This window comes from Panthera pardus, unplaced genomic scaffold, assembly GCF_024362965.1.
Source record: "Panthera pardus isolate Hobbes unplaced genomic scaffold, ASM2436296v1 HiC_scaffold_307, whole genome shotgun sequence".
Taxonomy (NCBI): Eukaryota; Metazoa; Chordata; class Mammalia; order Carnivora; family Felidae; genus Panthera; species Panthera pardus.
In genome coordinates, this window is record NW_026526885.1 from 14312 (window position 1) to 31818 (window position 17507).

The window sequence follows — 17507 nt, forward strand, 5'->3', positions numbered from 1 at the left end:
TGGAGTAAATGATTTTTCTAATATATTGTTGGATTCTGTTTGCCAGTATTTTTTGAGGATTTTTGAATCTATGTTAACCAGAGATACTGGTTTCTCATTCTCTTTTTTTGTAGTATCTTTATCTGGTTTTGGTACCAGGGTAATGCTGGCCTCAGAATGAATTTGGAAGCTATCCTTTCTCTTCTACATTGTCTTTGAGAATAGGTTTTAACTCTTCTTTAAAGTTTTCATAGAATTTACTTGTGAAGCTATCTCATGTTGGATTTTTGCTTATTGGGAGTTTTAATGATTTTTTTTAAAGCATTGCTTTTTAAAATTTTTATTTAAGATTTTTTTTAAGTTTATTTACTTATTTTGAGAGAGAGTATGAGAGGGGTAGGGTCAGAGAGAGGGAGAGAGAATTCCAAGCAGATTCTGTGCTGTCAGTACAGAGCCCAATGTGCAGCTCGAACCAATGAAGCAAGAGATCATGACCTGAGCCAAAATAAAGAGTTGGACACTTAACATAATAAGCCACCTGGGTGCCCATGGGAGGTAATGTTTCTAAGAATTTGTCCATTGCTTTTAGGTTGTCCAGTTTGTTGGCATGTAGTTTTTTATAATATTCTCTTCTGTTTTGTACTCAGTGTTGTTATTTCACCTCTTTCATTTCTGATTTTGTTTGAGTCCTTTTTTTTGAATGAGTCAGGCTAAAGGTTTATCAATTTGTTGATCTTTTTGAAGGATCATCCCCTGGTTTCATTGATGTATTCTTTTTTTTTTTTTTTTTGTCGTTGTTTCTGTCCTAATATTTATTATTTCCTTCCTTCTACTGACCTTGGGCTTTGTTTGTTCTTTTTTTTTTTTTAGCTTCTCTAGCTTTAAGGTTAGGTTGTTTTGTTTTTTTTTTTGTCAGGGAGTTTTCTTTTTTTTTTTTTTAAATTTTTTTTTTTCAACGTTTTTTATTTATTTTTGGGACAGAGAGAGACAGAGCATGAACGGGGGAGGGGCAGAGAGAGAGGGAGACACAGAATCGGAAACAGGCTCCAGGCTCCGAGCCATCAGCCCAGAGCCTGACGCGGGGCTCGAACTCACGGGCCGCGAGATCGTGACCTGGCTGAAGTCGGACGCTCAACCGACTGCGCCACCCAGGTGCCCCTTCTTTTTTTTTTTTTTTTTTTTTGGGAGTTTTCTTCTTGAGGTAGGCATGTATTGCTATAAACTTGCCTCTTAGGATAACTTTTGCTGCATCCCAAAGATTTGGGACTGTGTTTTCATTTTCACATGTTTCCATGTATTTGTGATTTCCTCTATGATTTCTTAGTTGACCCATTCGTTATTTACCAGCAGATTATCCAACCTCCATGTATCTGGAAAGAGAAAACTCTTTCCAGGTGTTTTCTTGTGGTTGATTTCTAGTTTCCTTGTGTTGTGGTTGCAAAAGATGCATGGTATGACCTCATTGTTTTTAAATTTGTCGAGACTTGTTTTGTGGTCTGACGTGATCTCTTCTGGAGAATGTCCCATGTGCGCTTGAAAAGAGTATTCTGCTGTGTTAGGATGGAATGTTCTGAATGTATCTGTTAGATCATCTAATCCAGTGTGTCATTCAAAACCACTGTTTCTTTATTGATTTTTCTGTTTGGGTTATCTGTGAGTCTTCGCTTTGTAAAAGTTGACTTTTTATCACAGTGTTTTGGCTGTTTAGAGCTCTGTTCTTATGAAGTTTTCTCCTCGTACCATCAACCTATCTTATCAATGTATACATCTTCTTTCCTTATGTTTCCCTTTTTAAACACCTATTCTTATTTGGGGTTATGTCCACTAACCCAACTGATAAGGAGGAAGAAAGTACCAGTTAAGGCTCAAATAATTGTTTCTCTAAAGATTGCCATTTACGAAACCTATCACATAAATTTTATAATTATATATATTCACATATATCTATTAATAAGTACATCATATATTTTTCATTAAACTATTACAACCTGATAATTTATCATTTGTTCTATATTCTGAATTTGCTATTACAATAAGCTCACTTATATTCTAATCAAGATGAGTAATGAGTAATGCCCGTTACTATTGTTACAATAACATTGATTTTATCCTCCCTCCTATACATAGATTTTAACCCCTCAGAAGATTCTTCTTGACTAAATATGTTGCTGTTAGCATTGAGTAACAAGATAGAAAATTCTTTACAAGGAGAGACCACATGTTTGGAGCACTTTCTTCTTCAGATCAGTGGGTCGATTCTCACAAATGCTCTTCGGGGAGGAGGCCACCTCACCTCTCCTCTTTCCACTGAGACCCTGAAGCTCCTTCCACTTCCCACTGTGTTACTTTGAGATTGTTTGAAAGCACGTTGAACTAATGCATGTTCACTACCAGTATCGCGATGCATTCCATTCTCCGTCTGGCATTCATACCCAAAGTTTGACCCTTCCATATGATAAGTGCTCAGTGGTTGCTTGTAATGATGATGTTACATTACAGATTTTTGATGCAAAATATGTAGGTCATGCAGGTCATGGCTAACTGAAGGCCTAACTGAAAAATAAGAGTCATTAGGTAAAAGATTGAAAGAATTCTTAATAATGTAAGTGTTGGGGTACTATGTCAATGACATCTCAGTAGAGCTGGGGAAAAAGAGTTGAGATCTTGAACATTTTGGGTGCTAAGAATGCGTAAGGAGTTATGTTCTCTGTCCTTGAATAATAGCAACGTTTATTAAGCTTATCAGAAGCTAGGTGACATATGAGGGAAGTATAAGGAATGGACTTGCCAGGCAAGACCTGTCATGGTAGCTTCAGGGAAGGGTTAGTGGCATCTGGGCAGAGGACTGTTCACTTGGCCCCGTCCAGGTGAGCTGACAAGAAGCCCTGCTGGCAAACCCCACTTAGGAATTGTTTGCCTCTAACAGGGTGCTGACGATGGTAATTTTTCATAAGATCAAATAGATCGTATGCTGTGTTCAGTGGTGCTGACATTCAGTAACTCTAACTCTAGTGATAAATAATCTTACGTATTCATAGTTTGAGGGGAAAATGGGGCAAATGTTGGTAAGGAGTGGAATTCAGAAGCAAAACAGTGCAGATTTCTAGGCTGCATCTAAACTACCAAGGCAGTTCAGTCTGGGCTAAAGAGGTGCTGGCACATGTAGGGAAACAGCCCAGGCAGAGTGGTTCCCCCACAACCGACTCTGGGTATTCTACCCTAGGCCACGTGCTGCTTGCTGTAAGCGGCAGCCATGTCTTCGAAAGAAGCCATCTTGGGGTTGAGATCCGGCTTAGTCTTGGGCATCTCCTTCCTCCTATTCCCCAACTGCTTTAATAAAGGTTTCTTCAGTAACAGGGAGCTATGTGTAATGCAGAAAATACTGTTATGTGTGTGAGAAAAGGCCCAGATATGTAATTCAAAGCAGTAAACACAGGTCTCTCCATTTGTACTGTTGTGATGAATGGACTTATTTGTCCTGCTCTGAAGCATCTACAACTTTGAGGTTCGCTCTAAGGCCAATAGGCTCACCTTGAACCTCCATTAGTACATATCTGACGTGGTGTCAGGTGCTTACTAGGCACTTAATGTAAGTTAATTTGATCTTCAACAAAGGGGTTTTGAGCATCTGCTGTATGGTCAACACCGTTTTGGTCAAGGAGGGTGAGTGTTCTTGAGAAGTATCATGTATGAAACTTAGACAGTGCTATTATTTTATTATTTATTATTTGTTTAGATTTTAAGTAATCTCTTCCCCCAACATGGGGCTTCAACTTAACACCCCGAGATCAAGAGTTGCATGGTCTACTGACTGAGCCAGCCAGGTGCCCCCACAGTGCTATTTTTTGTTGTGAAAAATGTGAGGTGTTAAACGCAGAAAATGCAGCTATGTATGCTGGTTTGGGGCGCATGGGTGAGAGTTTCTGGAGATGTTCAGACGTGGTGTTGCACAGGAGACCTGAATGGGAGAGGAGAAAGGCCAGAGACACAGCAGAATGTTTACATGTGGTTTGGGGTGGCCTCAGCACGACATGGTGTGATGGGTTTTCCGGATCCGGAGAGGCAGCCTGGGAACAGATGATGAAGGACTTTTGTAGATTCTGCTAAAGAGCTTGCATTTTATCTGTGTCCCCAAAGGCCTACATAAGGCTTTTAAGTACAGACTGTAGGTTTGCTTAGAGGACTACCTGGTGTGGGAGAATTGATTTGATGATCATGTTTTGTGACTGTAGCAAGTTTCCATTGAGGGGATCTGTGTGTAATTTCTTACGACAGTGGCATGTAAAATATCTTCACAAGGAATTGAAATTTGCCTCGGGACTAAAAGTTAAGAAAAATGGGACTTCTCACAAACCTAAACTTGGTTGGTTTCTGTCTTAGGAACCCCAGAAAATTTTTAAATGCGGTTATTCGTTCTTTCCATATGCATTAAGCCATCCATTACTTCTCCCACAACCCCTTGCTTCTCCCACAGTTCATTGCTTCTTGCCATCTTGGCCTTTCCCACAGTCCCTTGCTTCTCTGAGTCTACTGCTTCACCACCATTACCAACTTCTCCCACAATCCTTTGATTCTCCCCAAGTCCCTTGCTTCTCCGCCATTACTGACCCTTCCCGTAATCCGTTGCTTTTTCCACAGTTCATTGCCTAGCCGCCTTTAACGGACTTTACCAGAATCCTTTGCTTCTCCTCCATCTTGGCCCTTCCCACAATCCATTGCTTCTCCCACAGTTCATTACCTAGCTGCCTTTAATGGACTCTACCAGAACCCTTGGCTTCTCCCACGATCCTTTGCTTCTCCGCCATTTTGGCTTCTCCCACAACCCATCGCTTCTCCCACAGTCCATTACTTCTCCGCCATCTTGGGCCTTCCCAGAATACATTGCTGGTCCCACAGTGCTTTGCTTAACTGCCGTTAAGAATTTCCCAAATCCTTTGCTTCTCTGCTAGCTTGACTTCTCCCGCAGTTCATTGCTTCTCTGCCATCTTGACTTCTCCCACAACACATTGCTTCTCCCACAGTTCATTGGTTTTCTGCCATGTTGGCCCTTCCCAGAATACATTGCTTTTCCCACAGTGCTTTGCTTCTCTGCCATCTTGACTTCTCCCACAACACATTGCTTCTCCCACAGTTCATTGCTTTCCTGCCATGTTGGCCCTTCCCAGAATACATTGCTTTTCTCACAGTGCTTTGCTGAACAGCCGTTAACACTCTCCCACAATCCTTTGCTTCTCTGCTATTGGCCCTTCCCACAATCCATTGCTTTTCCCACAGTGCTTTGCTGAACCGCCGTTAACGGAGTGTCCCACAATCCTTTGCTTCTCCGCCATTGGCCCTTCCCACAGTTCATTGCTTCTCCGCCATCTTGACTTCTCCCACAATCCACTACTTTTCCCACAGTTTATTGCCTAGCTGCCGTTAACGGACTCTACCAGAATCCTTTGCTTCTCTGCCGTCTAGGCTTCTCCCACAGTCCATTGCGTCTCCGCCATCTTGGCCCTTCCCACAATACATTGCTTTTCCCACAGTGCTTTGCTGAACCGCCGTTAATGGAGTGTCCCACAATCCTTTGCTTCTCCGCCCTTGGCCCTTCCCACAATCCATTGCTTCTCCCACAGTTCATTGCTTCTCCGCCATCTTGACTTCTCCCACAAGCCACTGCTTTTCCCACAGTTCATTGCCTAGCTGCCGTTAACGGACTCTACCAGAATCCTTTGCTTCTCCGCCGTCTAGGCTTCTCCCGCAGTCCATTGCTTCTCTGCCATCTTGGCCCTTCCCACAATACATTGCTTTTCCCACAGTGCTTTGCTGAACCGCTGTTAACAGAGTGTCCCACAATCCTTTGCTTCTCCGCCCTTGGCCCTTCCCACAATCCATTGCTTCTCCCACAGTTCATTGCTTCTCCGCCATCTTGATTTCTCCCACAAGCCACTGCTTTTCCCACAGTTCATTGCCTAGCTGCCGTTAACGGACTCTACCAGAATCCTTTGCTTCTCCGCCGTCTAGGCTTCTCCCACAGTCCATTGCTTCTCCGCCATCTTGGCCCTTCCCACAATACATTGCTTTTCCCACAGTGCTTTGCTGAACCGCCATCTTGACTTCTCCCACAAGCCACTGGTTTTCCCACAGTTCATTGTCTAGCTGCCGTTAACGGACTCTACCAGAATCCTTTGCTTCTCTGCCGTCTAGGCTTCTCCCACAGTCCACTGCTTCCCGCCATCTTGGCCCTTCCCACAATCCATTGCTTCACCCACAGTTCATTGCTTCTCCGCCATCTTGACTTCTCCCACAATCCACTGCTTTTCCCACAGTTCATTGCCTAGCTGCCGTTAATGGACTCTACCAGAATCCTTTGCTTCTCTGCTGTCTAGGCTTCTCCCACAGTCCATTGCTTCTCTGCCATCTTGGCCCTTCCCACAATCCATTGCTTCTCCCACAGTGCTTTGCTGAACCGCCGTTAAGGGAGTGTCCCACAGTCCTTTGCTTCTCTGCCATTGGCCCTTCCCACAATCCATTGCTTTTCTGCCATCTTGGCCCTTCCCACAATCCATTGCTTTTCCCACAGTGCTTTGCTGAACTGCCATCTTGACTTCTCCCATAAGCCACTGCTTTTCCCACAGTTCATTGCCTAGCTGCCGTTAACGGACCCTACCAGAATCCTTTGCTTCTCCGCCGTCTAGGCTTCTCCCACAGTCCATTGCTTCTCCGCCATCTTGGCCCTTCCCACAATACATTGCTTTTCCCACAGTGCTTTGCTGAACCGCCGTTAACGGAGTGTCCCACAATCCTTTGCTTCACCGCCATTGGCCCTTCCCACAATCCATTGCTTCACCCACAGTTCATTGCTTCTCCGCCATCTTGACTTCTCCCACAATCCACTGCTTTTCCCACAGTTCATTGCCTAGCTGCCGTTAACGGACTCTACCAGAATCCTTTGCTTCTCCACCACTTTGGCCCTTCCCAGAATACATTGCTTGTCCCATAGTGCTTTGCTTAACTGCCGTTAACAGACTTTCCCACAATCCTTTGTTTCTCCGCCATTATGGCTTTTCCCACAAGCCATTGCTTCTCCCACAGTCCATTGCTTCTCTGCCATGTTGGCCCTTCCCAGAATACATTGCTTTTCCCACAGTGCTTTGCTGCACCATTAACGGGCTCTTCCACAGTCCTTTGCTTTTCCACCATCTTGGCCCCTCCCTCAATCCATTGCTTCTCCCACAGTTCATTGCTTCTCTGCCATCTTGGTTTCTCCCACAATCCTGTGTTTCTCCGCCATCTTGGCCCTTCCCAGAATACATAGCTTTTCCCACAGTGCTTTGCTGCACCATTAACGGACTCTCCCACAATCCTTTGCTTCTCTGTCATCTTGGCCCTTCCCACAATCCACTCCTTCTCCCACAGTTCATTGCTTCTCCGCCATCTTGGCCCTTCCCAGAATACATTGCTTGTCCCACAGTGCTTTGCTGAGCCGCCATTAACGGACTCTCCCACAATCCTTTGCTTCTCTGCCATGTTGGCCCTTCCCAGAATACATTGCTTTTCCCACAGTGCTTTGCTGCACCGTTAACGGGCTCTCCCACAGTCCTTTGCTTTTCCACCATCTTGGCCCCTCCCTCAATCCATTGCTTCTCCCACAGTTCATTGCTTCTCTGCCATCTTGGTTTCTCCCACAATCCTGTGTTTCTCCGCCATCTTGGCCCTTCCCAGAATACATAGCTTTTCCCACAGTGCTTTGCTGCACCATTAACGGACTCTCCCACAATCCTTTGCTTCTCTGTCATCTTGGCCCTTCCCACAATCCACTCCTTCTCCCACAGTTCATTGCTTCTCCGCCATCTTGGCCCTTCCCAGAATACATTGCTTGTCCCACAGTGCTTTGCTGAGCCGCCATTAACGGACTCTCCCACAATCCTTTGCTTCTCTGCCATGTTGGCCCTTCCCAGAATACATTGCTTTTCCCACAGTGCTTTGCTGCACCGTTAACGGACTCTCCCACAGTCCTTTGCTTTTCCACCATCTTGGCCCCTCCCTCAATCCATTGCTTCTCCCACAGTTCATTGCTTCTCTGCCATCTTGGTTTCTCCCACAATCCTGTGTTTCTCCGCCATCTTGGCCCTTCCCAGAATACATAGCTTTTCCCACAGTGCTTTGCTGCACCATTAACGGACTCTCCCACAATCCTTTGCTTCTCTGTCATCTTGGCCCTTCCCACAATCCATTCCTTCTCCCACAGTTCATTGCTTCTCCGCCATCTTGGCCCTTTGTACAATCCATTGCTTTTCCCACAGTTCACTGCCTAGCTGCTAACAGACTCTACCAGAAGCCTTTGCTTCTCCAACATCGTGGCTTCTCTCACAATCCTTTGTTTCTCTGCCATCTTGGTCTCTGCCACAACCCATTGCTTTTCCCAGTATTCATTGCCTAGCCACCGTTAACGGACTGTACCAGAATCTTTTGCTTCTCTGACGTATTGGCCCCTCCCACAATCCTTTGCTTCTCTACCATCTTGGACCTTCCCAGAATACATTGCTTTTCCCACAGTGCCTTGCTTAACCACTGTTAACGAACTCTACACAATCCTTTCCGATCTTGGCTTCTCCCACAATCCATTGCTCCTCTCCCATTCTTGGCCTGTCTCACATAATCCGTTGCTTCTCCCCCACTCTCTGCCCTTTTCCTTCTGACCTCTAGTCCTCACCTCCCTGAGAACCCATTGCTTTCCTTATAATCCAGTTATAATCCTTATAATTTCTGCAACAGTTCCCCACTTCTAGTACAGCCAATTCCTTCTCCCACCATTCCCTAGCTCCCGTGCAATCCAGTCCGTTTCCCACAGTTCTCTATCCTCCCACAATTTTTCCCAGTTTCTTTTTTTCTCTAACAATTCCTGTGATCCCTTGTCATTCCCACACAAATCACATTCTGCCTCGTCTCGATTGGCTCAACAGTTCTCTATTCTTCATAGTTTCATTGGTAGCACAGTTGTGTATTCCACGTTTTTCCATTCTCTCGCACAATGCTTTATTTTCCTAATTCCTTTCCCTACGATATTTTGTCACACGATTTCGTGTTTCTCCTAGAATTCCTTGTTCTCATAACTGTCTCCCCAAATTTACTTCTCTCCCCCGTGAGCCTATGTTTTTCTCACAATTCCCTGTCTCTCCCACAATACCCTTTTTTTTCCCCCAAAATTCCTTCTTTTCTTTCACAATCCTGAGGTCTTTTTTGTTTGGCACAAATCTCCATTTTCCTTGGTGATTGTTTTATACCGTGTTGCCTTTTGTTTCCTTGTTAATTTCTTTGGTCTCACGATTGCTTATCTCTCCCACAATCTAATTATTTTTCTCCTATAATCCGTTGTCACTCCCACATTCCCAATCTCTCCCACAAAACAGTTTTCCTAGAGTTTGTTTTGTCTCCCACAGTTGCCCTTTCTCTTCCATGATCTGCTGTCGTTCCCACAATACTTTATCGCTCTCACAAGTCCTTCTTTCCTTCCGTTGCCCATTTTCTCCCACAATTCGGGACTCTGTTGGCACTCACAAGTCTGTATTTTTCTCAATACTTGTGATTTTGACCACTTTTCATCTTTCTCGCAATCCTGTTTTTCCCACATTCTGTTCCTCTTTTCTCACATTAACTGTGTCTCCCATAATTCTCCGCCATGATCTCATTTTCCCGCTATTCCCATGTCTCATAATACTGGTTTTCCCACAGTTCCGTATTTTGTCCCCCAGTTCTTTGTCTCACATGAGCCCTCTTGTTCCTACAGTTCCTGCAGTTCCCAAAAACTCCCCTTTGATGCCCGTGATCCCTGGTCTTTCCCATGATGACCTCTCCCAAGATTCTCTGCTTTAACCCCATATTCCAGCAATTCCTTTTTTTCTTTTTTTTTTTTTGAGAGTATGTGGGGGTGGGGCAGAGGGAGAGGAAGAGAGAGAATCCCAGGCAGACTCCATGCTCAGCTTGGAGCCCAACATGGGGCTTGATCTCACAACCATGACATCATGACCTGAGCCAACATTAAGAGTTGGGGTGCCTGGGTGCCTCAGTAGGTACATATGCAACTCTTGATTTGGGCTTGGGCCATGATCTCACCGTCTGGGGGCTCAAGCCCCACATCAGGCTCTGCACTGACTGTGTGGAGCCTCCTTGGGATTCTCTCTGTCCCTTCCCCAGTTGCACGCCCACGCGGGCACACTTGCTCTCGCTCTCTCAAAATAAGTAAAAGAAGTTTTCTTTTTTTTTTTTTTTTTAATTTTTATTTTAATGTTTATTTTTGAGACAGAGAGAGACTGAACATGAATGGGGGAGGGTCAGAGAGAGGGAGACACAGAATCCGAAACAGGCTCCAGGCTCTGAGCTGTCAGCACAGAGCCCGACGCGGGGCTCGAACTCACGAGCCGTGAGATCATGACCTGAGCCAAAGTCGGACGCTTAACCGACTGAGCCACCCAGGCGCCCCAGAAGTTTTCTTTTTTTATAGTCAGAGGCTTAACCAACTGACTCACCCAGGCACCCACCCTCCCCCCCACCCCGCAATGCCATTTCTTAATGAAAATCGTTTCTTTCCAGTAATCCCTTGTCTTACGCACAGTGCCCTGTCTCCCCCATAATCCTCTTCTGTCCCACAGCTCTCTTCTCGCTCAATTTCTTGTCATTCTTGCACTGCTTGGCCTCCCACGGTTCTTCATTGATTCGCGCGACTCCCCTTTTCTCACACGGGTCTTGCTCTCCCATAACCCTTTGTCTTTTCACACTTTATTGTTCTCTCCCAGAGTTCGCTCTGTTTTGTTTTTGGTTGTTGATTTAATACTTTTATTATTTTTAAATTCCGGTGTAATTACAGTGTCAGCTTAAGGTGTACAGCATAGTAATCCAGCAATTCTGTACCTCAGTGCTCATCACCAGAAGTGCCCTCTTAATCTCCTTCACCTGTCACCCCTCCCCGGACCCACCTCCCCTCTGGTACCATCAGTTCTCTATATTTAAGAGTCTGATGTTTTTGTTCCCCGCCCCTCGTTGTTTGTTTTGTTTTTTAAATTCTATGATGAGTGAAATCATATGGTATTTTTTCTCTTTGTCCACTTAGCGTTATACCGTCTAGCTCCATCCATTTTGTTACAAATGGCAAGATTTCATTCTTTTAATGAAATTAAATATTTTATTGTATGTATATACCATCCCTTTATTCATCTGTTGATGGATACTTGGGTCGCTTCCCTGATTTAGTCATTGTAAATAATGCTGCAATGAACATCGAGTGCATCTTTGAAAATTCGTGGTGTTTAACTTTGTGTTTTTCGGTATGGAGTTTCCTCAAAAGTTAAAAAGAGAACGACCTTATGATCCATCAATCACACTACTAGGTATTGATGTTTATTGCAGTGTTGTCTACAATAGCCACGTTATGGGAACGGCCCAAGTGTCCACTGAAACTTTGCCATTTGCAACATCAAACACGGAGCTAGAGAAGTATTATGCTGAGCGAAAGACATGAGTCAGAGAAAGACCAATTCCAAAAAAAGCAGGGGGTGGGGCGCCAACCAGGAAACAGGGTCTTCACTATAGAGCACAAACGGATGGTCACCAGAGGGGAGGTGCTGGGTGGGTGGGTAAAATACGTGATGGGGATTAAAGAGTGCACCTGTCGTGAGGAGTACAGAGTGTTGTACGGACGTGTTGAATCACGATATCGTACACCTGAAACTAGTATCATAGTTATGTTAACTAACTGGGATTTAAATAAAAACTTTAAAAAATATCATTGGACAACCAAAAATAAAAAAAAAAAACACCAAAAACCATACTGCCCGTCCACCTTACAATTCATCATCCCCCAAGATTGTTCTTTCCCACTATTTCCTGTCTCTGCCATAATACATTTCTTCTACAGTTTCCTTCGTTCTTCCCAATACCCTTTCTCTCATAACCGTTTGTTGTTCCCACAGTTCCCCTTTCACTGCCCTGCTCTCGTCTTTTGCACGGTGCCCTATTTTTCTCACCATTCCCTTTTTCCCACAATGCCTGTCTTTCCCACAATTCCCCTTTCTCTATAATCCCTTTGTTCACATAATTGTTTTTTTAAGAGAGAGAGAGAGAGAGAGAATGCAAATGGGGGGAGGGGCAGAGGGAGGAGAGAGAGAATCCTAAGCAGTCTCCACACCCGGCAAGGAGCCTAATGCAGGAGTCGATCCCACGACCCTGGCTGGGATCGTGACCTGAACCAAAACCAAGAGTTGGACGCTCAACCGACTGAGCCACCCAGGCGCCCCTCTCGTAATTCTGTTTCTGTCCCACAATTCGACTTCCTTTCCCATAATTCCTTGTCTCACTCACAGTCCCTGGCCTCCTGCAATTCCTTCTCTCGCACAATTCTTTTCCCATAATCCCTTTTGTCCTACAATGCCTTGTCTGTCCCACAGTTCTCCGTATTCTCCATAGCCTAATTCTCTCCCAGTTCTCTTTCCCAGTGTCCCCACTTTCTTCCACAGTTCTGGGTTCTTCATGGTCTCTCACAAGTCTGTTTTCTTCTACAATGCTGTTTTCTTCCACATCCTGTCTCTTGTAAAATGTTGTCTCTGCTAAATACTCTGTTCTTCCCCATAATTCCTTCTCACAATTGCCTGTTTCCCACAATTGTTTCTCCCCCAATTCTCTCTCCCTTCTTTTTTTTTTTTTTTAAATTTTTTTTTTAACGTTTATTTATTTTTGAGACAGAGACAGAGCATGAACGGGGGAGGGGCAGAGAGAGAGGGAGACATAGAATCGGAAGCAGGCTCCAGGCTCTGAGCCATCGGCCCAGAGCCCGACGCGGGGCTCGAACTCACGGAGTGTGAGATCGTGACCTGAGCTGAAGTCGGACGCTTAACTGACTGAGCCACCCAGGCGCCCCAACTCTCTCCCTTAATTTCTTATTGTCCCTGACAACTCCGTCTCTCCCCAGATTCCACCTCTCTCCCATAGTTCCTCATTCTCTCCAGAATTCCCGTTCTTTCCCATAGTTCTGTTCCCTCCTGTATCCCCTGGGGCATCCACAGTTCTCGCTCCCACAATTCCTTGTCTTACCCTTGGTTCCCTGTTGTCACTTGCTCTTCTCCTGAATGTAACACCAGGTGGCCCTGTGGATGGTACTTGCTAGGGAAGCGTGGAAGAGAGTGGGCCCGGGGCTCTGACTCTCGTGCTCCCTGGATCCAATTCAGGACTTGAAGGAGATCCAGGCCCTAGTGCCCTGTGTTCTGTATGGCTCATGGGTGCCCGCTGATGGGGCTCTCTGACCGAGGGCTGCGGGCTTTCGGGGGATCCGGGAGCAACAGGTGAGGTGCCTTCCCGAATCTCAGGTCTACATGGGGCCGCGGCGTCCCCAAGCACCTGTCTGGGGCTTGCAAGGGTCATTCGAGAGTCACGAGGAAGGGGGCTGGCCCTTGGGCGCCACGAGCTTGTGGGCATCTGCCTCTCCTGCAGGGACAGCTGTCAGGTACTTGCCCTTTGCACCAATGGAATTCGTCCCAATCCCCCAATAGCCTCATTGGATTATCTTCTCAGAGACTTGCTCACTCAGCCAGCGTGTTCTCTGGAGACCTTCATGAGCAGAAGAGAAGATCCATGGAGGTCTCAGCCTGCTGGACCCGCTGAAGTCCGCGCAGGCAGGGCTGGACTCGGGGGCCGTGGCTTCAGCATCACTGGCATCTGACAAAGTTGTTGTGGTACAAATGGATTTCCTCTGCGGGGCCTCTGGGGGAGGATGAAAGAACCCGGAACTCTGAAAAAGCCACAGGATCCAGAGCAAGCCCCGGAGTGTGAGGTCACGGGGAAATGTCTAAAGCCCGGACCTTGATCACAAGCCACCGTGTGATATTCCCCTGCAGCCTTTGTAAGGACCGCAGAAGTCACACAGACAAGTTCCCATGAGCTCAGGGTGTCCTCATAAACAGCGGGTGACCCTGTGAAAATGCGGTCTTTTTGAAGTGCCACCGGCTTCTCCGGCAGGAATGCGGTTCTGGAAGTGTCTCTTCCCAGCTGTGCCTGGTTTCCTGGAATCCCAGGCTCACTGCCGCAAGCAGCGGGTCTCCCATCATCCTTGTCGGCACCCCAGACTCTCCTCAGGGTCCGCCTGCAGCCTCCATGGCCGGCGTGGGTCCTCCCACTGCCCGCTAAACTCACCTCTTCATGGGGCTCATGGAACTTGGTCCGACTTACCCAGACCCGTGTTCTCCCAGATTTCCTGTTCGCCCGGCACCGGGAGGAAGGTCGGAGTGCGGTGGGGGGAGGGCACTGCAGCACCGTGCTGGGTTTTTCTCGGTCACATCGGCCCGTCCTCCCGTAACCGAGGCCTTCCAAGGCGTTTCCGCAGACAGCTCTCCTGTTGCCTTGTCTTTTCCAGAGAACGCTAATGTTCTTTTCTTCGTTACGCGTTCCCCACAGCCGTGCACGTGTCTCTTTTTTAAGTTGTGCTGGTTCCCGCCGTTCTTTTTACTCATCGGTCCCGATTCCCCGGGACGCTGGTGCTGCACCCTGCTGATGGCAGGGCACACTTGCTGCCCTGTGTTTATCCATTCAGTATTTGTTTATCGAGCACATTCCATGTGCCAGGTGCTGTTTCAGGCACTACCACGGTGAGTACGACAGGTCCCTCATCTAACGGGACTTTCCACTGTAGCAGCAGAGACAGAATGAAAAATACAAATGATTGTATCATCTTTCGGGTAGTGAAATACCATGGAGAAAAACAGAGCCATACGGGGCAGCGGAGTGATTTCAGGTCGGGTGTCCTGGATTTCTCCCTGAGGATGAGGTTCTCCCAGGGCCATTTGAATTAAGATCTGAGTGAAGTGTAGAAGGGAGCCATGAGAAAATCTGGAAAAGAGCTTTACAGGCAGAAGCGATTGTGCAAAGGCCCTGTGGCAGGACTGAGTTGGGAGCGTGAGAGAGGCCAGTGTGCCTGAGCGTTGGGAGTGAACAGAGAGGGACGTGAGTGGAGACTACACTGACCGGCAAGGTCCACTGGTGGAGGGAGTTTGGGATTTGGAGATTTTTGTGAAGGTTACTTGCCCCATGTGCGGTTGAGAAGGCCACCCTTCTTTCTGTCTTCATCTCAATTGCCCACATCCAACCTGGGACCTGGCATGTAGGAGGCACGCCTGGATACTTGCAGAATGAAAAAAGAGTTCTGAGGTCTGTTCCAAAGGACGCCCCCAGGTTCTGAAGGAAGGTGTGTTACCAGAACGACTGAACAGATCTTCAAGATTCCTCTTCTGGCAGGAATAATTCTGCTGTCCTTCACCCGCCTCTTCTTCCTGGAACCACGTGGCAGCAAGCATGAAAAGACCACTTGGAGGTGTTTTCGTGTGACAGAGGCTGGCGGTCTCCTCCGTGTGGGCCCCGTGGGGCCCTGGTGACCTTTTCACCCCCCACCCCCGTGGCAGCTGTCCCCATGGTCACCCAAGCGCGCCGTGATCCCGTGCTCCCCGGTCCGACAGCACAGGGCCCCGAAGCCCCCGTGTCGGCCCACGGTTGGTTTCCGTTTGGTCTGTGGCATCCACGCGGTTCTGCTGAGACGCACACGTGGCTGCCCAGGGCAGACGCTTGGGAAAAGGGGCAGAAAATGGATGCAAGGTCCTGCATCAGTTGCTGACAAGAGACGCTCTTCTCCTCCCCAGGTTCCGACGCCAGCACGGTTGAAATCTATGTCACAAGCGGGTCCCGCAACGAAAATGAGGTGGAATCTGTTCCCGAACCCCAGGGAGACCTCTGAGGGGGACGTGACAGGGGTCCGGTCCCCACATCCTCAGGTTCTGCGTTTCTCACTCTTTAGAACTGCGTTCTCCCCACAAACCTTCCTGTCCTCGCCGTGTTGTAACGGTTCCTTCCCGAGGAGTAGCCGTGGTAAGAGACGCGATCTGCGAGCACGAGCTTGGGAACAGAGAGAGAATTCCTTCCAGACCAGACACAGCAGCTGCTCCCCACCCTTCTGAGGTTGCCTATAATGTAAATGCCAGACCCAGGTCCTTAGAAAAGTGAATAAAGTCGTTGTAACTGAGCTCTGGGCCTGGCTCGCATGCTGTCTGAACACCTCTAGCAAATGCTCTTGAGCAAGGCCTTGATGATGTAGCCCCTGGTCCCCATGCTGTGCTGAGCAGTGACCTGGTCTAAGGACTAAGGACTAAGGACTCCTTGGCCCTGATAGACACCATTTCCCAGGTTAGAATCTTTGCATCAGTTGAAATATAGGTCTATCCAGGTGGATCTATAGGTATGTATTTAAAGTTTTTAAATGTATTTATGGGCAAAATATTGTCGCATGCATTGGAGTTACAGGCCACGTGGGAAGATCCATAGAAAAAGCAAGGCAGTGTTTTCCCGGGACACCACAGACCGCCTGGCCATGGGACACCTCCCTTCTGGTCAAGGATGCCCTTTTGCTCTAGAAAAGCCGTCCAGGAAGCTTCTGGACTTGTACTCTTAGAGAGTCGCCTGGCTGCAGCAGCATTTGGGGCACACCTGCACTGTGGCCACGGTGCCCTGGGCATGCGCATTCCTGAGGATGGGCCCAAGCTACGTCACTCCCCCGCCTTGATCCAAAGTGTCAGGGGCGTGCGAAGGAAGCTTAGCTTTTCGGAGCGGTATGTGCCTTCTTTATCTGCCTCCGTGTGGACTCTTCAGTCCCCAGCAGCACCAGAAGCCCCTCTTCTGCTTGAGGATCCCCCCTCAACAGCATGAGGCCAGCCCTCCCCCCCCACCTCTGCCTGTAGGCACAGGTACTAGCTTTCACACCTCCCTGGCCGAGCCAGTCTAGTTAGCAGCTAGCGCCCAAGGGAAAGGGCCGCAGAGAAGCAGGTCTGGAGAGGGGCTGAGGGGCCACTCCGGTGTCGTGTCCACATGTGGGCAGTGCCCGGGGCTGTGTCTGTGCGCACCTCCCCTGCATGGGCCTGGTCCTCCAGGATTCCTCAGAGGGCCCGGTATCCTTGTTTGTTGTTTTTGCCTTACACCAGCGAGTCAGGTTCAGAGGCTTGCAAGGAAGAACCCTTTCCGATCTGATGATCCAATGACAACCCCTCCGAGATGGGGTGGCCAAGTCCCCAGCTGGCGCAGCGGTTATGCCCGAGGAGGTTGTTGGGGGTGGGGGGGCCTGAAAGCCAGAAGATGCGTGAATATCCCCTCACGCCTACTTGCCGGGCAGCAAGCGGGCCCGTGCCGTGGAGAACTTGCAAATGAACATCACCGACGGGCATCGAGTCCATCTAGTGAAGAGAAGGGACAACGGAGCAAACCCGGGGATAAGCCAGAAAATGACGGGCCGCTCGGTTGTAAGCAGTCTCCCTGTCAGGCTGGTTGCTACGGGGGCATCTGATTACGCTTTTGTAGATGGTGGGTGCGAAAGCAATGATCCAGTGGAGAGAAAGCAACACTGATGGGAGAGAAGTTTTCAAAAAGGTGAGGACACCGGGCCCCAGCAGTCTGGGCTGGGACACGACAGACGGGTGGCCGGGAGTGTAGTTTGGGTGGAAAAGAGGAGGCTGTTCCCATCA

The 17507-nt window shown here is 47.8% G+C and overlaps 1 protein-coding gene across 1 annotated transcript in view; it reads left to right on the forward strand.

Annotated features, from left to right (window-relative positions):
• LOC128774437 (G-protein coupled receptor 143-like) overlaps positions 1 to 16018 on the forward strand; it is a gene marked incomplete at its 5' end in the record, with an annotated part of 29009 nt that extends 12991 nt beyond the window's left edge. The window contains one exon of the mRNA XM_053893520.1: positions 15639 to 16018. Within this exon, the coding sequence (XP_053749495.1) occupies positions 15639 to 15733 (95 nt within the window). The remainder of the gene's footprint in view (positions 1 to 15638) is intronic.
• Positions 16019 to 17507: the final 1489 nt, after the last annotated feature.